Source organism: Desmodus rotundus, chromosome 3, assembly GCF_022682495.2.
Source record: "Desmodus rotundus isolate HL8 chromosome 3, HLdesRot8A.1, whole genome shotgun sequence".
Classification (NCBI taxonomy): domain Eukaryota; kingdom Metazoa; phylum Chordata; class Mammalia; order Chiroptera; family Phyllostomidae; genus Desmodus; species Desmodus rotundus.
The window spans coordinates 83,298,791-83,319,847 of NC_071389.1; the positions used below are offsets into that span (position 1 = coordinate 83,298,791).

The following is a 21,057-nucleotide window of genomic DNA, read 5'->3' on the forward strand; positions in this document are numbered from 1 at the left end:
TGGCGAAGGAAATAGACATGCAAGCCCAGGAAGCTCAGAGAGTCCCAAACAAGTTGGATCCAAAGAGAAACACACCAAGACACATCATAACTAAGTCACCCAAGATTAAAGATAAGGAGAGAATCTTAAAAGCAGTGAAAGGAGACAGTTACCTACAAAGGAGTTCCCAGTAGACTATTAGCTGATTTCTCAAAAGAAACCTTATAGGCAAGAGGGGCTGGAAAGAAGTATTCAAAGTCATGAAAAGCAAGGACCTACAATCTAGATGACTCTAACCAGCAAAGCTATCATTTAGAATGGAAGGGCAGATAAAGTGCTTCCAGAGAAGGTCAAGTTAAAGGAGTTCATCATCACCAAGCCCTTATTATATGAAATGTTAAAGGGATTTATCTAAGAAAAAGAAGAAGATCAACACTATAAACATTAAAATGACAACGAACTCACAACTATGAACAATTGAACCTAAAACAAAAACAAACAATAAAACATTTAAAAAGAAAAGAAGAGAAACACAGAAGGCTAATATTCACAAATTATCTTTAACTTGACCCATAACTAAAGAAATATCACAATTTATGAACTGGATTGATAAGAGATGCAAACACTTAATGTTCTCAGAGCTGAAGAGTGAGGGTGAAGACAGAGTTGCTGGGACAGTAAACTGCTGGGCAATGTGGTAACGCTGGTCTACATATTCAATGCCCATGCCCCTGACTTAGCTCTTTTACCTCTAGGCTTTAGCCTACACAAAGACACAGGTGCGGGATGTCTCTACTGCACTGCTCATAATTACAAGAAGCTGAGATCAATGTAAATGTCACTGTTGCCCCCAAATCTAGGCATTTTCAGTAGAGTACTACAACATTCAATAATTTTTTAAATAAGAAAAGTTCATCTGACACAAAGAATGTTTTACCTAGGCTAGCAATGTAGACTGATACTGATGTCTTCATCTAGTAGCAGAAGCAAAGAGAATTTACATAGTTTTTCCAAGGTCCTTCAGAGACTTAATGGCAGAACCAGAACTGAGTTCAGTCTTCTGCTTTCTAATTTACCTCAAATTTCACACAGAGGGATTACACTCTTCCTTACTTTAATTTTTCATAGGATTTTTCTGGAATCACTTTGGAGTAATAAAGTATTACACTAAGCACCCAGAGCAGATAATACTGGAGTCACAGTAAATTCCTTAAGAGACTCAAAGTAATTGATTTCCTTGAGTTCCTCTTCTTGTTTTTTTTAACAGTTTGGTTCAAACTGAGAATGCTGGGCATTTTTTAATAGTTATGACTTCTAAATGCTCTGCTATGTAGATGTATTTTAGTGCGATGTAACTCTGCTTAAGAAAAATCCACTTAGAAGAAAATTCATTTGGTATTCTTTGGCACCATTTCTGAACTATATTAATAAGCAGTGAATTCTGAATGTGATGGCTCTAATGGGCTTTGACATTGAAAATTTAATAGAATGTTATTTATTTAATTAAAATCACCTCCCCTGAAATATAGATATGCAAAGATACACACACATACACACACACACACAAAATGTGATAACTTGACCATGTCTCATGTGACTAAAAACATCTAATTCCAGAAAACATTATTTTAGGTCAGTCATCTTCCTCTGACATATTTGGAAGCTTTTGCTTGGGCCTGACTTTCCTGTGACAATAATGCAGTTAGAAATCTCTGTGCTATGTCTCAGCTGTCCAAAAATGAAGACTTGGAGGAAATGACGCAGACAGTGTAGATTAAAATTCCTATGTTTTAATGGCAAGATGGAAGGTTAGCTGTTAAGTGAGCTCAAAAGCCCAATCTTTTCCTCAGTAAAGGCTGCTGAGAATTCACTGGCATTATGTTCCATCCCAGGAAAAATAAAGATTAAAAATGTCTGGGTTGCAATTCCCACTGTGGGGATGTTTCTCAGTTGGAGTCCCAAGAGTCAAAATCTAAAATCTTAAATGAGAAAGATATATCAGTGCTTGGATTGATCAGTCTAAAATTCTAAAGTCAGTTTTCTTAATTTTAATAAGTTGAATTAGAACACCTGAACTGATATAACTCTGGTTAGGGAAAATGCAAACCCTAAGTGCCATTCTACAATAAAAACTGCCATAATTGACCTTTACTAGCATTGTAGTTATGGAGCACAAGCATGCGAGTTATCGCTTACGAGGCGAAGCAGTCACTGTGTACTGAGGATTACAGGAGAAGCTGTAGGAACTGATTATGCATATAAAAGATTCCAACTCTATTGAGAGATGAAAATCTGAGATGCTATCATAAATATTTCTTATCAATAAATACTGGGAACGTGTCTCATAGTCTCACAACTACAGGCAGACCTTGCACTTCATTTCACTGTACTTCATAACTACTGCGTTTTCATCAACATCAAGGCAAGACCTGCCACCAGAAAAAAGATTAAGACTCTTAGAGCTCAGATGATGATTAGTATTTTTTATCAATAAAGATTTTTAAATTAAGGTGTGTACATTTTTATATATAATGCTATTGCATACTTTATACACTATAGTATGGTGTAAAGATAAATTTATATGTACTGTGAAATCAAAAAGTTCACGTGACTTGCTTTATTGCAGTGGTCTGACATTGAACCAGAATTATCTGTGAGGCCTGCACCTACTCACAAGAATTAAAGCTAGTATCTGGATCTGTAGAATGGTGAGTGGCTGAGAAAGGACTTGCTGGGAGCAGTGTGGCTTCTGGGTCCACATTCTTACCTACTCCACAACACTGCTTCTCACCAGGTCAGAGGACTGACTCCACTTCCGCTGTCTGGATGCACAGAAGACAATGTCTAACCCTCCTGCATGTGATGGTCTTCCAGGTACAGGAGGACAGACCTCCTGGGTCTTTCACATTTACCTCTTTTTTAAAAAAGCCAAAATGTTCTAAAGCCTTCAACTACTTAACAGAAGATGTGGATTCAGTCCTTTGACACCTGGGTCTCACTCTTGTTTGGGTTTGGTCAGGTTTGCCCCTGAAAGGCAGAGAGCCTAGCCATGAACTCTAACAGCCCTGGGTTTAAGTCCCAGTCTTGCAAAGTCTGACTGTTTGACTCTGGGCAAGTAACTGAGATCACAAAATCTCAGTTCCCTTTTCTGAAAAATGAGTTGAGAACAGTTCTTTTTTTATAGGAGTCCGTATTGTCTTTCCATACAAATTTCTTCTCAGGAAGAGCCTTGGCATAGCACATCACTCTCAGGTGAGAAGCTCTAGCATTCGTTTGGATGGGGACACTGAACTTTATGGGAATGTATTGTACTGGCTTGGGAAATAGCTTTATCTTCATTGGAATGATTAGACTCTTTAACTTAATTTTATATGGTGAAACTGACTCAATTCTTTGTTTCTTGCTGCCCATTTCCTCCTTCTCATAGGAGAATCCTCATAACAATAATTTATAATACATCAAAATATTGATAGAAATCTTAAGCCCTAATGTCTGAAGATACCCGTGGGCATGATTTACTATAGAAATTCCCATGTGATAACTTAACAATTAGGAAATACTGATAAATGCAAACACATTATTGATGTCGTTTAAGAAAGCACAAGATTGATGAGCCTGTCACAGTGCTTTGACGGGGTAGTTAGAGAGTAATGCTCATCAATACACATCTAACCTACATAACTGCCGAGGGAAATTAGGCTGCCAGGAAACAAAGGGTGCTTTCACATTAAAGTAAGATTATTTAAACAGATAAGCATCTAGTCAACAGGAATATCTAACAGAATATCAAGTAAACTGCTACAGAAAAAAAACAACAGAATGCTTACTAGTAACTCATGATAAGATAAACAAGGAAAGTGTTTAAGAAGAGACAAAGAACATGACACACTGACTTGGCTAAAGGGCGGCCCAAGTGCCTGAGTTGGTTGGACCTGATTATACAGTATAAACGAAGAGTGTACACCAAGCCAGGGCCTTAATAAAATGTCAGTTTTTAGGGTAGTATCTCAGTATGTATTTTGCAAATATGGTACTGGCCTACCCCCACAACCGCATCAAAAATACAGCTAAACTAAAGGACAACCATCATTCAGAATTGCCTGAAATCTATCAGACCAGAAGTCCTACAACTAAGGATTTAAAGAAGAAGCCACACTGAGACTGGTAGGAGGGGCAGAAATGTGGAACAGGCTAGTCCCATGTGGCAGATAAAAATTAGGAGAGATATCTTGGTTCCTGTGGAGGTGCCCCTGTGAAGTGGGGGTCCCAGCCCCACACCAGGGCTCCCAGTCCAGGGTTCCAGTGCTGGGAAAAGAAGTCCCCATAACTTCTGGCTGTAAAAACCAGCAGGGATTGTGGTGAAGGGAAACAAAGGGCTTCTGGAGTCCCAGGCAGTTCCTCTTAAAGGGTCCATGCATGAACTTACTCAGACTCACTCCCTCTGAGCTTCAGTGCTAAGGCAGCAGTTAGAAAGGCTCCAGGGATATACAGGGAGAAACAGAAGTGTCTGGCATAAGGGTGAGAGCTGGAGGGGTAACTTTCTCCCAGACAGAAGCACTGGCAGAGGCCACTGTTTCTTTCCCAGCCTTCCCCCCACAGAGCTGTCAGGTGGGTGCCGTATCTGAGACTCCATCAACCAGTCTTACACTGTTTGCCCCACACTGTTGATTTCCTGAGGACCCACCAACTTGCATTCCCACCCAAGCTGTTTTCAGTGGCTTTTCCATACAAGTGGCCTGTCTTGGCTCATGCTTCAGACTTTCCTAAAATCTCTCAAACAAGCAGCATCTGGTCTCGGCGTGCCCTGTGCCTATTGCTAAGTGGTCCTAGACCTGGCACTGGCAGCAGCCAGCCCTAGTTCACAGCCAGGCCGCTCCTCGGCACCAAGCCCAGCATAAGTAGCAGCCATCTGTAGGCTGCTTTGTAGCTCATGCCGGTAGGCCTTGGGCAGAACACAGGTGGTGGCTGACCTTGGTCTGCACCTCCTGGAAGGCTCCAGAGCCAGCACACCCAATGGATGGCTTCAGATGGCCAAAGCACCACCCAACCACCTCCACAAGCAATACTCTTAAGGGGCAGACTCAGCATGCACCAGAGCCCTGCTGAATAAGTCTTGCTCTGTGGGGCAGGCCACTGCACAGCTGATCCTCCATGGTGGTTGCAGCCAGTCCTTGCAGCTCATAGGCCTTGGGGTAAATCCCTCCCACTGATGTGCCAACAGAAATCAAGGCTCAACAACAATAGGAAGGTGTACTCAACCCACATAGGAGGGGGGTGCACCTGCAGTGTCCAGCTCAGGTGAATGGAGAGGCTGTACCACTGGACTCTACAGGACACCTAGTACATTAGGACATTCTACCAAGCATAGGGGATGTAGCAGCTCTACCTAATATATAGAAACAAATGCAGGAAGGCTACCAAAATGAGGAGATAGAGAAGCATGAAAGAGCAGAACAAAACTCCAGAAAAAGAACTAAACAAAATGGAGACAAATAATCTATTAGATACAGAGTTCAAAACACTGGTTATAAGGATGTTCAGTGAATGCAGGGAAGAATAGATGACCTTAGATAGTTTCAACAGCATACAAAAGGACATGGAAACCATAAAAAAGAACCAGTGAGAAATAAAGGATACACTAACTAAAAAGAATAATAATTTAGAGGGAATCAACAATAGAGTAGATGAAGCTGAAAATCAAAACAATGATTTGGAATAGGAGGAAGCAAAAAGCATCCAATCAGAACAGCAAAAAGAAAAAAGAATAAAAGAAATGAGAACAGTGTAAGGAGTCTCTGGGAAAACTTCAAGCAAACCAATATTCGCATCATGGGAGTGCAGGAAGGAGTACAGACAGCAAGAAATTGAAAACTATTTTAAAAATCTGACAGAAAACTTCCTTAACTCAGTGAAGGAAGTAGACATACAAGTCCAGGAAGCACAGAGTCCCAAACAAGATGAACTCAAGGAGGCCCACACTAAGACACATCATACTTAAAATGTGAAAGGTTAAAGACAAAGAGAATCTTAAAAGCAGCAAGAGAAAAGCAGTTAGTTACCTATAAGGGAGATCCATAAGACTGTCAGCACACTTAACAGAAACTTTGTAGGCCAGAAGGGATTTGCAAGAAATATTGAAAGTGATGAAAACCAAGGACCTAACCCAAGACTACTGTACCCAGCAAAGCTGTTATTTAGAATCAAAGGACATATACAGAGCTTCCCAGACAAGAAAAAGCTAAAGGAGTTTATCACCACCACACTAGTATTACATGAAATGTGAGAGGGTCTTCTTTAAAAAGAAGAGGGAGAAGAAGAAGAGGAAGAAGAAGAAAAGAAAAAAGAGAGAAAAAATATGATGAATAAAATGACAATGAATACATATCTATCATCAATTGAATCTATAAAACAAAATAAACAAACAGAACAGAAACAGACTCATAGATATAGAGAACATTGTGAGGGTTACCAGATGGGAGGAGGGGCTGGAGAATGGGTGAATAAGGTGAAGGGATTAAGAAGTACAAATTGGTTGTTACAGAATAGTTATGGGATCTGAAGTACAGCATAGGGAATGAAGTCAGTAATATTCTAATAACTATGTATGGCGTCTAATAATTATGTATGGTGTCATACCTATGTATAGGTATGATTTATCAGATGATAACTTTATAGCAATATAATGTCTAATCACTGGAGTGTACATCTGAAACTAACATAATATTGTATGTCAACTGTAATTGAAAAAAATAATTAAAAAAAGAATATATTTTAATATTCCTAGGTACCCTATTTTGGAGGACCTAAAAAGAGTCTTAGATGTATTCTGAATGGATGGTATGAACAATCAAGGCTCCGTTCTCTTAGTATACAGGACAGGGTGGATTTGAGCCTGGGTTACTAAGAGAGTGGAGGTATTGGGAATTTGTGAACAAAAATTGCTTTAAAAGGAACGAAAGATAACTAAGGTTTGGTCATGATGGGTTTCAAGTATTGGTAAAACACCCAAGTGCAAATATCTAATGTACATAGAGGCCAACAGTTCGCATGAAAAGAGAGGACCAAAGATGACTTTTCAAGGGGTAAATTATATCAGATCTGTAAAGAAGAATAAGGACATTAAAAAAACTGAATGACTTAGTGATAATGAGGTCTATGCTTTTGCAACAGCAACTGAATTTTTGTAGGGAAGAAACTAGAGTTAAAGAAAAAATCAACTAATAGCTACTGTGTGAAAGAACTTTATGAGGCACTGTGAAAGGCCAAGTACATTATCCTCGTCCATCTGGGAAGCTCTTTCTTTCCAGTCAACGCTCAGGGAGGGTCATACAGAACAATGAAAGAAAGGGATTCTTATGCGGAGCTTCAGATCATCTGAATCAACCCCTGCCTACCCAAGTCACATTGCCAAACCATATCCACCTTTTATAAGCACTATATAATTGGCAAGGGCTTAAACTGGTTCTCATTCTACAGAGAATGGAGTTTAGATACAGAGAAGGACTAGTCTGAAGCTTGTATGGACAAAGTAGATAAAAATTAAAAAAAAATCTTAATCTTCCTTAGAGCAATTAGGTGGAAGTTTGCCTTCTGGTATAGATCTGGTTGTTTTTATGTACAAAACATGTATACTGTACCACTTCCCTATACTGCTATGGCTATGGTCAAAACAACATATAATAATAAGTGTTTGCAAAAATGTGGCAAAATTAGAGCTTTTATACACTGCTGCTGATAATGTACAATTGAGCAACCACTTTAAAAAACAATCTGGTAGTTCCTAGAAAAGTTAAATATAGAGTTACCATATGACCCAGCAATTCCACTCTTAGGTATAAGCCCAAGAGAAATGAAAATATATGCTCACACAAAAATTTGTACACGAATGTTCATAGTATTATTCATAATAGCAAAAAAGTAGAAACAACCCAAATGTTCATCAACTAATTAATGGATAAATAAAATATGGTATGTTCATACAATGAAATGTTATTTGGTGTTAAAAAGAATGAAGTCTCAATATGTACTATAACATGGATGAACCTTGCAAATGTCATGGTAAGTGAAAAAAGCCAGTCACAAATAGAAATTCTATTTATATGAAATGTCCAGAACAGGTAAATCCATAGAGACAGAAAGTAGTTTGGTGGTTGTCGAGGGCTGGGGAGAGTGGATTGGGGGAAAGTGAGGTCACTGCTAATGGGTATGGTGCTTCTTTTTTGGGTGGTGGAGGTTCTAAAATGATTATAGTTGTAGAACTCTGTGAATATACTAAAAGCCATTAAGTTGTACACTTTTACTGGGTGACTTCTGTGCTATGTGAATTACATCTCAATAAAGCTGTTAAAGAAAAAAGGCATACACTGAAAGTTCTAGCAAGTTGCGAAACACATGATGTAGTAAAATCTACACAGTACTTTCACTAGGGAAGAACAGGTAAGACTGCTAGAATGAAACTGTCTCAGTTTCATCAATGGGCTGAGCCTTGAGTGGGTTCTGGAGTTGAGAAAAATCAGACTAGATTTCCAGACAACTGCCTGACAAAAATTGGATGCATTAGCCCTGGCTCAATTTAAGTCCTAAACCAGTTCCTTTGAGTGTTAGAACATTTGGCCCAGTGATGTGTATGTCACTGGGCCAGCTCCTAAAAGCTGGTGCCCTGGTCTCCTAGCTGCTCCCAAGGTGATCTGAGAGTAGATGTCGAGGACAACCAGTCCAGGACAAACAGACCAAAGTGAGAGCACACTCCTACCAACTCTCTTGAATGGCTGAACACATTTTACAAGTATTTTTCTTGGTTTACAGATATATTAGTTTTCTTTTTTTCCCATATATTTGCCCTGAAAGGAGAGAAAGTGTATCACTTCCTGAATAACTTTACTGCACTTGGAATCTGACTTGGGAAAATGACTCCTATGAAGATACAGGACACTGTGGGTATTCTTTTTGCCAAGGTTTATGTGACAACTGAAGAGTAGGATGGATGAAATACAATTTATATGAGCAGCAAACCCTCAGGTGAGCAAACAAAGACAATATTCCCAAAACAATGTTAAAGCATTACTCCCTGAGATGAGAATTGCACTCCTGAGATGTCTGCTGTTTTTCTGACACTAAGCCTAGTTATTCTACTTGGCTATCAAGGATGCTGTCTTGCAGTGTCAGCCCAAACCCCAATGAACTCCAAAGCACATACTGTATCTTTCCTGATGTGAGCAAATGAGATTTTCAGTTGTAATATGAGAGTTTCATTGTTTAATATATAAAAGTACGTAGAGTCTGGATCTCTGTAAAAGTACAACAGAATAAATATCATTCCAAGAACAGAGGTTTAATTAGGAGACCCAGAGATCAGCAATCACAGAAATCAAAGACACCTTGCCCACATGACCAGCCTCCTGAAGAACATGCACTCTGTTCAGGATGACAGGTGGGGGTGCCCACTTAGGGGCCCTCTGGTGTTCAGTATAAAGTACTGGTTCTCAGCCTCAGTCACATGTCATAATCACCTGGGGATATTTAAAAATACTGATGCTTCAGTCCCACCCAGAAACTCTAATTCCATTGGTCTGGAGTGGCCTGGTCCTGGGATTTGTAAAAGCACCCCAGGTGATTCTTACTGTGCACAAAGCTGAGAGAGCCACCATAATGAGATGAAAAGTCCTCTTTGAAGATCCCATTAAAGGCCAGGTAGCCTTGGTTCCCCAGTAATAAAATTTAAAATAGAAAGTTGAATTGAACTACATTCCAAGTATACCACAACATATGGCAGAAAACATGTTCACATTAAAGCATTGTCCCATACACTGAAAGGGATGCTGGTTCAATCATTGGTCAGGGCACATACCTAGGTTGCGAGTTCGACTGATGGTCGAGATTTGTACAGGAAGCAACCCATCGATGCTTCTCCCACATCGATGTTTCTCTCTCTCTCCCCCCCTCTCTGTCACTCCTTCTCTCCCTCTGTCCTTTCCTCTCTCTCTAAAATCAATAAACATATCCTCAGGTGAGGATTAAAAAACAGATTAAAAATTTCATTTTCTTGGGAAAACATGGCAATTGTTTTCAGATTGGTTAGTCTCTCTTTGAAAGATTACAAAGTGCTTATACTTAGATAATGGAAAACTTCACTCATGTATGATTTAAAGGGTCCAAGGTGAGTAAATGGGTACATATGGGGCTAAGATATGGAATACACGAGTCTTACTGTCAAGGAAGGGGTACAAGCAATCAGGCAAACCTTGGCACTGTATGCCTAAGGGGTCCTAGGTGCACAAGTGCATGCACAGGCATACACGCTCTTCCATGTCTAGCCCCAAACTTTAGATCCCTGACAATGGCCATCAGCTGAGGGGGTGCGGGACCAGGAGTACTCCTTCTCCTTGAGTGAGCCATTTCACTGGTAAGGCTTAATACTTTTTTCAACCTTCTGCTCAGCTCTGGGTCTGCCCTCCTTACTCACGTCCTTAGCTAATGTTTGCTGCCTGTGGAGAGAATACTGTCTTTCGCACCCATACAGCAGTAAAGGGCTAGGAGCTCTGAGGGTTGGGGGGTCATTGCACCTCATTTCTCTCTGTGTGCACCCGAGGACCCAGCAAGGAATTTAGAAGTCATAGGGCTGTGGGTGCCTTCCCCAGAGACTCACTCCTTGACTTTGAGCACTTACTGCCTCTTGGTTGAAAGGAGTTTCCAAGGATACCAAAGTGTATCTAAATCAAGTTTTTATAAAATTCATTTTATTAAAATGCAATTCTTATCAAAATACCAATAGTGGGTTTAATATTAAAGTATTAAAATACTTTAATATTATGAAAAATATAGCTAGGAAGATAGCTGCAAACTTTAAATAATAGCTGAGAGTTGTTGAAAAATGCAAAACACTAAGTTTGGCACTGTTAAGATAAAACCCAGTTCAAAGCAAGAGAAGAATTTATTGTTTTCTCTTTTCTACAGTCTCCCCTTCCCCACCCCATTCCTTCTTAGGTTTGTTGAGTCCTACTGAAGAAAACTTCATTTGTAAATGAGGCATCTAAAATCTGTCACCTGTACAAAAGGGCAGCTTCTGCTCCTCACTATGACCCACGTAACATCCCTGCCATCACTGAGTGTTAAAAGCTTTATGAAGTATTGCCAAAGGCTTTTCTCGAACTGATTCCCTGCTGAGGCTGACTATGAAGAACGAATATTACATAACTCAGCATTATGCAACCCAGTTACTCCCCCATGCTCAACAAAACACGGTATCTGTGAGAGCTGGGCAATTGGGCTTTCTTTTTAAAGTCAATTTAGTAAACAGAGAAGGTCAGTGACATAACTCACCCTTAGTCAAAATCTAATCTTCACAGGTATGTTTCTGGGACCTAATGATCATTTTCAGTAACTTTCATAATCAGAAAATGTCAGGCATGAAAGGGATCTTAAAGAGCCATGGTACGGCCCTCTCCTTACTTTCAGAAGGTCCTGGCATATGAGGACTGCCTGCAGCTGCCAAGGAGGCGGTGGGGAGCAGAACCCACCTCTGCTGGCTCTTGGGAAAGCCACCATTCAGTGACTGAGTATTTATTGGGCTCGGACAGCAAATCTACCTCTGTGTAGGCAGTTCTTGAATACACTTACTTATTTAGTGAAATTCAGGAATAACCTGTAACTGCCCCCACCCCGTCCATCTCAAGAAGGCAGTTACACTTAGATTTATTATAAATACAGCAGATTCATAAAAAAAATTCTTGTGCTATTAGAGATTTTGGAAACTGATGCACCCATGAACTTTCTGGTGATGTAATCACTAATATATGTTAGACTTTGAAGTGGAATCCATACAACCTTGAGGTTCTGCTATTTTCAGTACATTAAGGAAGTGAGATGGGTGAAAAGAAGTACTGTATGAAATGGAAATGTTTGAAGAAAAGGAAAATATTTAAAATATTTAATTCTGCACTAGCATTGTTTAATAAAGCTAAGATTATTATAGTACCACATCTTAGAGAATTTTTCATTTTCTTTTTTTTTGACTATTTATAATTGAGCAACCCATAAAATGGTAGCCCTAATTACCAGATAGAGAGATACAATTTCTGACACACACCATTTGGCTCTGTTATTTCAAAAACATAGCAAGTACAAAACTAACATTAACTTAAGAATGGTATTTTTTTGTCTTTAATAGAAAAATTGATGATAATGTTTTAAGAGAGATTAAATATCACGACTAAGGATAGAGAGCTACTATCCTTGTGTTAGAATTTAAATATAGGTGTATCTTGTTCAAAACTTCTTCTCTTACCAACTATTCTTATTATGTCTCTGATTAAAACAACAAGTGTTTTAGGATGATACATGTATAATTAGGAGAAATCTTTCCAATAGCACCAATAAAAATATCCTTTATATCCTTGTATATACACAAAGGAAATCCATCAAATTTGAAAATATCCAACTGCAGATATCAAATGTTCAGGAAATGAGTACATGCTCTCACAGACACACTGGACATGGGGTTAGGGGCTGTCAGTATCTCCCTGCATCTCAGAGGATGGGGTACAGAAAACACAAATTAACATGAACAGGGTGAGCCCCTTCTATTGCCCTTCTTAGAAGACGTAACATTGTTCCTCTGTCATCTTGGGAGATCTTCAGCAAAAGCCTGACTTGAATTAACTTTGATTGCTTGAAAGGATGAGCCAAGCAGTAAGGCATCAAAAGGTTTCCACTGAAGGGCACTTCAGCAACAGCTTGTCAGAAAAAGCACAATTGGAGCTGCAACCTTCAGATCTATGGGGAAATTCTCAGCAAACACTTCTTAAATAAGGTGGCTGAACTTTAACATTTTCAGACGGTGGTTTTTGTATTTTTTATTCTTTTGAAGGCAGAGAGTGTGAAATGTTTTTTCAGAAATGATAGAGGAGATCAGTCCCTGGGATAAACTATTCATAAAACTATAGAAGGTAAACTGTTAGGTTCTAATAAGAGCTCTAAATGAACAATTAGAAAAAGAAATAAAAATCTTGTCTTCTCTCATCTCTAAAGTCTCATTTACCTGTCAAGATCAGGCCATCCACGGTGTGATCCTCTTCTAAGAACTGGCTAAAAAGTGAGAATGAATATGGGCTTATCATTTGTTTAACGGTGTGTCTTCAGAAAACTATTCAAATGTGCCAAGTCTAAATTTCCTCATCTAACCCAATGATAGCAGTATGTTTCTTACACGGCTGCTGTCAGGACAAACTCAGACAACACATTCAAAGTGCTTGGTACCCAGTGTCGGTACACAGAGAGGGCATTGACAATGAGCACACATCACTACCACCACCACCACCACCACCACCTTCATCAGTGAAATCATCTCTTTATAGATGTGGTAAATAAGGCAAATAAACAATCTGTCCACAATCACACAGTAAATTTCTGTCAGAGCTGAGTTTAGAACTTCCATCTCTTGCCTATGAGATTAATGTACTTTCTGCTCCAGAGTTGATGATATCTGCTTTGACTGTAGATGTTTTAGCAACAAATAGAGCTCAAGGAATTCAAGAGTGAACAGCTAAAGCATTCTCAAATGAAACTCATGCAAAAGCTTTCTATGGATAGCATTACCAGTGCCTTCTTCATGAGCTCTTCTGAACATAGAAATATGCAGAAGACCTACGTGTTAGGTATGAAAAATGCAGTGGCGAGAAAGGCTTTGTCTAGAAGTGAAATGGAATCTTATTTTGTGCATATCAACTTTGGAGGAATCAAATCAATTTAATGGGAAATCTTCAACTGAGAGGCATTTCTTCTACAAGAATGCCAATTACAGGAATATTATTGCCCGAGACTTGAGGATTTACTGGAATTTATAGAAAAAGCAGGGAGGGAGGAAATTAGATAAATTCTTGTATGAGGAAGTCTTTTTATAGCTGCAGAGGAACCACATATTGAACAGACTGAAAAAAATGAATGTTTTAAGTAGGCCAAGCTATAAAACTAAACAACCCTTCTTATTGCCCTGCTTTCTTAAACTTTGATGGGGTGCTGAGGAATCTTTCATTCCTTTTGAAAGAATTCATATATTAAAGGATATAGGGTTCACTTAGGGGGCAATCTGGTCACTGTATATAAATTCAGAATGTTGATTTCCTGAGGATTTTTATTAAAGTCTAAGACAGAGTACATACATCTCTCTTGCTTCTCATTGCCTTATTATTTTTTAAATATGTAGATCAACTCTTTGATTTAATTTAAAAAAATTTTAAAGATTTTATTTATTTATTTTAGACAGAGGGAAATGGAGGGAGAGAAACATTGATGTGAGAGAGAAATGGAGCATGTATGAATCAGATGCCTCTCACACATGCTCCAACTGGGGACCAAACCCGCAACCGAGGCGTGTGCCCTGACAGGGAACTGAACTGATGACCTTTTGCTTTGTGAGATGATGCCCAACCAACTGAGCCATGCCAGTCAGGGCCCTTTGATATCAATTTAGTTGATCCATATAGGTATAGCAGAAAGTACTATTGGGATACCCTTTTAAACTCTATATATTTCTGTTCTATTAAATTAATGAATAATAGATGGATCTAGAACGGCGACAAGAAGTTTGTCTCCAAAGAGTCAAAGTGAGAAAGAACTTCTACAAGGTTCTGATGGATCTCATAATTGCATCCCAACTTTGCCTTCAAAAGCTTATAAAGTCAATTCATAATTCTATGGCATAGAGTGGGTGCTCAGTAAGCATCTAGGGAAGAAACTGTGGGCACAGAACTGCAATATATGTAGTGCATTTGATTTATTGAGCAGATTGTGTGTAATGTGTGAAGAAGCCATCAAGGAGCAGGAAGCAGTCAAATTAGGAAGAAACTATCATTAATATTAAGGCGGGGCTTGAGGAAAGCATTTTAATCTTTCTTTTGCCTATTACTTAATGCATTATTGCTTGTCATTGCTTGTCAACTGTTATTTCATTTTCTTTGAAAGAAAATGTTCTGCTCAGAGATAGATGCTAGTACTGGTGATGTAATCACCTACCAGAAAGGAAGTGCACAGCAGAGGTGTTAGCAACATTAATAAAAGCAATATTCTGATTTTCCTTGTAGCAGAAACGTTAGGATGAAGACAAGTTTTTAGAATTTATGACAGTCAAAATATAGGGTGTGGCAAAAGTAGGTTTATAGTTGTGAGTATGTGAAACATAGTTTATTCTTGTATTATTATTTATTAATTATTCTATTACTTTCCATATGAACAATTACAAACCGACTTTTGCCATACCCTGTATGTAGCTGGCTACAACTCTGCTCCTTTGCAGCCTAAACTATAGAGTTAAGATCTTTGTGAAAAATGGTCAAGGAAAGCTGAGCATAGAGCAATTTACTCTAACATGTATCAGTAAGTTTCTGCAAGTAAAGAAGAAGGGGGCAGGTAACTATGTGAAATGTTGAATCACAGAAATTTAGAACTGCAAGTAGCCTTAGAAATCATACGAATCCTTACATTTTACTGATAAGAAACTAAAGACTCACACATATAAATGCTCTTGATCAAGCTTCCAATGATGTAGGCCTCCCACCCTCAAATACCAGTGTCTGAAGCATTTAATTCTTTTTGAGGGGCAGGCAGCAGAGGGAGAGGTTTTTTTGTAATTGTGAAGAAAACACATAAAATTTACCATCTTAACCATTTTTGAGTGTACAGTATTAGTACTAATTGCATTTACATTGTTTTGAAACAAATCTCTAGAATCTCAGTGTTTCAACCTGCAAAACAAACTGTACCTGTTAAACAACTCTGCCTTCCCCATATCTTCCAGCCCCTGACAACCATCACACTACTTTCTGTCTCTGTGAATTTTACTGTTCTAGGCACCTAACATAAGTGGCTTATTTCCGTTAGCATAACATTCTCAAAGTTCATCCACATTGTAGCATGTGTGAGAACTTCCTTTTTTTTTTTTAAGGCTGAATAATATTCCACTGTATACACGCACCATATTTTCTTTATCGATTCATCTATCAGTGGAATTTGGGTTGCTTCCACCTTGGCTATTGTGGATAGTGTGTAATTGTCTTCACGCAATTTAAGTGCCACTAATGTAGGGGCTGACTTTCATTTACTCCATGAAAATAGCTGCCAAGTAAATTTTAGAGATGCCCTCACACAATCAAAATGGTACTTAAGCTAAAATATATACGAGGAGAGATACACAATACACTATTACTTTTCCCCAAGAGGACCTAAAACATTTCTACCTCTTCATAGGCTGTTGTAAAAGATGAGAACTGTGAGTGAGATATCACTTCTAACTCAAGTTTTAACCAATACTAAGGGCACTGGAGCGGACACTGCAGTGACTGATATGAGAGAAGACAGTCATTGTTCATCAGCTTCTGATTTCTCAACAGGCACATTCAAAAAGTTACTGGTGCACATTTCTGTTCAACAGTCATTTAAAGACTAAACCTGAAGTTAAGAACAATCTAACAATAGCCAGAGGGGAGTGGGGAGGGGACAGTGGGGAGAGGGGTTTATAGGAAATACTATAAAGGACACATGGACAAAATCAAGGGGGAGGGTGGAGGCGGGGAAGGGTGGAGGCAGGGGAGGGAGGTGGGTTCGGCTGGGGTGGGGTGGAGGGATGGGGAGAAAATGCAGACAACTGTAATTGAATAACAACAAAAATTAAAAAAAAGACTAAACTATAAAATAGCAAATAACAGCAAGATACAGTTTCAGAGATTCACCTACTACCGCCCAAAATGTGAATAAATTAGGCACATTAGTTTGCTTAGGGACCTACAAAAATGATGATTAAGTACAAGCCAAGAAACACTGAAAACGCTTCACCTGGCATACACACACACTTAGGTTAACAAAGATGTGTGCTACCTGAAATATCAACCCCTCGCCTACTATCTTTAATGGCTGTACATAGAACACCTGTTCTAATTGCTTACAACTGCAGGTTCATAATTCTGGGTTGCTATATCCACTATTTGAATTGCTTCACTAAAACAACAACAAACCATCAGCTTAATAATAGCCAATGTGGTATAAAAGTGTTATCACTAAAAAGCTTCTGGCAAAACTGGTATAACTCTAAAACCATGTCATTTTCCAGAATTACAAGACACCCAGCTTATCCTCACACTGTACAATTACATACATCATGTCTCCAAGCAATTACAGTAGAGCCTCAGTTCTCAAACTTTATTTGTTCCAGAAGGCTGTTCGAGAAGCAATTTGTTTGAAAACCAAATTACAGGTGACTGATCATACAGGTATCATCATGAAAAGGTGATGGTCAAGATCCGAAGTTCTGTCCAGAAACTGAGACATTTTTTTTTTTGTGAACAACTAGGTCCAGAACTAAATTGTTTGAGATGGGAGACGTTTGAGAACTGAGGTTTGACTGTTACAGATAACCCTTGTTTTTCTAGATTCAGTCCTTACCTTGATACATGTATAACCCATCACTGGCAGGGTAACCAAATATTATTTGGATCTAAATTTGTTGCTAAATCCACGAGACTACGTAAGTCAGTGGTTGGGAAACTCTGAATGTGGAATAGTTGTTTCTTTCCTAGAGATCAAAGTTTTACCTGAGTATCTATGAAAAGTGTCTAAAAAAATAACATTTTTATACACACACACACACACACAGAAACAAACAACTCCTGTTACCCAGGTTTGCTGGTATATTATGAGAACCTGGGAGAACTGAAGATTTTTGCCTTCCTGGGAGGCAAGCTAATGAACACTGATAGCATCACACAGCTGTAAATAAACTCCAACTTTGCAGATATATTAACTTTCATCAGATTTCAAGAAAAAGTTGCTACACACTTAGAAATCAGCTGAATTTTCCTGAACTTACAATCTTAACTCTTAAATCACACATTTAAGGAAATCTCATCACGGTACAGAAAAACAGGTCTGGTAACAACCCCATTGCCATAGCTCTCTAGAGTCTCCCATTTCCAGCAGCGTCTTCTGCTTCTTCACTCACAGTCATGTAGCCATTACACTAGGTATGTAACAAAGATCATAACTCTATTTCAAAAGGCTTGGGAAATTTGTTCTCTTTGATGTACGCAAAATCTCTGTGAACTACACATGGAAGGCTGCTGAAGCTACAGGCGTCAGAGGACACTTGGAGCCTCAAGGCTATAGTGCTCAGAAGTGCTGACACAGAAAACGGCAGCTAGGGCTGCTCACCATGCAAAGGGGCGCAGCAAACTGCAGAGCTGTACCAAGTAGAGTGATTAACTGCAAACTGTTCCAATTAGTGCCTTATAAATAAGAATCAGGAGAAGTATCTTCAGAATGACAAGATGTAAAAAAGAACAAAGATGAAAGCAGAGTCTGGTTGACTTTCTTGTTTCTCTTTCTGATATAAAATACCCAAGAAGCCTTGTTTATTATTTGAAGTAGAAAGTCATTAGGGACTTTTCTGCTGCCTAGATTGTGTGAGAGCTGTCTGCCCAACCCTAGACATACACAGCCCTGCTTCTGTGTACCGTCTCTGGCACCGTCAGGCATGTACAGAAAAGGCTTCTCCAATTTTTGTGCTCCCACTTGGGAAGCAAACAGGAAAGCTTGGTTTAGGGGAGGCTAGTCCAGAACTTGCTTTCAGGAGAGAGGAAGAACTCCTACAAGCTGCTGGGGTCAATCTGTCTTTATAGAACCCTTTTATATGGAAACAATGGGAGTCTAGAGAAAGGTAGAAGAATGTCTTTGCTAATTCTGAGATAGATATAAGATGATGCACATAGCTGGAAAAAATTCAGAGATTGCCAGACTGAATTATAATTTTCAGGGAGAGAGTTGGTCCAAAAATGTTAAAGAAAGAACATGTACCTGTCAGGCTTCTATTCAGTAGGCCATAATTATGGAGAAGGAGCAAAAGGACTCCTAATGGAGGAAAATCAATCTGCCGTTTTACTTCTTCAAATCAGAACAACCCTTAGGAGTGGTGTGAAAGGCTAATAAGAAATGCTGATGCTCTCTAGAATCCTTCAGGCTGCCACAATGAAGACTAAATATCTCTGTGCACTGAGGATGTAAAGGAAGAATGACTCTGATGAGAAGGACCTAGGTTGATATGGTCCTTACATGTCTCTGGAACAATATTAGGGGAATGTCTTTATACTTCAACGTCTACTGACTCAGGTGCTCACATCCTTGAACTTCTGAGTTAGCTCTAAGGCATTAGAAGACCTGAGCTCAGGTCTGGTCGTGTGGCTGTGGACAAGGCATCCAGCTTTCTTGAACTTTGGTTTCTATACCTGACCGGAAAGAAGAAAATCTTTGCACAGAGACTTCTTTAAGACTTGCAAAATCTTATCATGCTTACAAGTTGTATCATTAGCATCACAACTGACTGAAGTGACTGAAGAATTAGAAAGAAGATCCACCTTAAAGACTAACTAGAAAGCAGGGAAGCAGAGACAGTGTTGAGAGAGGACAAAGTCTGATGGAGGACTTCAGTTTGAGTTGTGCCTTTTGGATGTGCCTTTCTGGTGGCTGGAAAGGTGGCAGTCAGCTTTCTCCTATGTGGAAAAGGGCTGAGATCGATGTGCACCCTGGTGGGTGGTCTCTGGGTCCAAGTACTAAAGTGAAGGAGGGACTTGATATGACGGCACAGCTCATGAGGGTAATGTCTCAAGATCCTCATTAGATTCCCACTTTCAAGGTTCATTCTCTCTGAAGAGAGGTTTTGGGCAGCCAGCAAGATATCATGATTTTGCTGGCACAGGCCCCTTGACTGTGGAGTGTGATCTTGGGGGCCAAACTCTTCATATAATCATTAAGTCCACAAATAATTATTAAGAACCAACTCTATATGGCGCTGTTCTATATACTCTGGATATCAATAGCAAGTATTTAGTATGTGCCAGTGTCCTTTTAAGGGTTTTACATATGTTAGCTTATTTGATCCTCATTATAACCCATGAAGTTGGGCCTGCTGTCATCTGCACTTCACATTAGGCACCGAGAAGCTAGGTATCTGGTTCAAGGTCATAGTAGGTGGAGTCAGGATTTGAACACAGGCAGGCTAGCTCCAAAGCCCATGCTCTTGCATATCAGATAGCAGTGACCGTGACAGGTAAGATCCTTGTCCTCACAGAAAAGGAGAACACAGACAAGGGAAAAGTAATGTTATTTTCTGTTTGACAAGTGCTGTAATGAAAACTAAAGCAGAGTAAAGGGATAGAGTGACAGAGGAAAGGAAGCTATTTCAGATAGTGGTCAGGGAAGCCGTCTGTGATAGGTGAAGTCTGAGTAAAAGTCTGAGTGAAAAGGGGAATCGGACCACTGGAAGGTCTGGGGAGATTATTCCAGGCAGAAGGTACAAAGACTCTGAGATGGAAATAAGCTGGAGATGTACCAGGGACATGAAGGTACTGACATAGCATGAAGGAGACAAGAACAATGGAGGCCTTTGAGGACATTATAAGAACCTCAGATTTCATTGTCAGCGTGCTACAAAGCCCTTGTAGGGTTTTGACCAGTAGTGTAACCTGCTTTGATTTTCTTTATAAAGAAGATCACTCTGGCAGTGTGTGAAGAACAGAACATTTGGGGAGAGGGACAATCAGGGAGGCAAGTTAGAAGGCTATTAGAATGGCCAGTGAGAAGAAAATACAGATGTTAGTGTATTTAAGGCCTTTTCATCCAGGGCAACATATTCCAGCTTAGAGTAAGGTGGCTCTAGAAGTCCTCTACATCTCAGAAGCTAACTATGGTAAATGTTATTCTTGAATTCTGGAACAGTCTTGATGTGAAAGGGAAGTGAACACTAACCTCCCAGGTGTTGACGTATAACTGGCTAACTAGTTCTCTGTTGGAATGAGAATGTCAGGGCCTCTCTGGGCAGGGTCTTCAGGGATCTCCTAATCAATCCCCAGCCGCTCTGCTAGTCACTATGGAAGCCCTGGGCATTTACTGGGCTGTCCTGGTGAGGGCACAGAGGCTCCAGTGTTTTGAGTTTGCTTTAAGTGCATTCGCTGGAGATGTTTGATGACAGCCAGTCTAGTCTTTTTTTTTTTTTTTTTTGAGAGGGTAGTTTCAGCACTTCAAATGAAAACACAGCTGAAA

General features: G+C 39.5%; 1 protein-coding gene across 3 annotated transcripts in view; it reads right to left on the reverse strand.

The window, feature by feature from the left end:
- Positions 1–21,057, reverse strand: part of LYRM4 (LYR motif containing 4) — a 171,282-nt gene that overhangs the window by 101,506 nt on the left and 48,719 nt on the right. The window contains exon 3 of one of the 3 annotated variants that reach the window (XM_045189092.3): positions 13,016–13,062. The exons of the other annotated variants lie outside the window; for them this stretch is intronic. Coding sequence (XP_045045027.2) covers positions 13,016–13,062 — 47 coding nt within the window. The remainder of the gene's footprint in view (positions 1–13,015; positions 13,063–21,057) is intronic. 3 annotated transcript variants of the gene reach the window in all.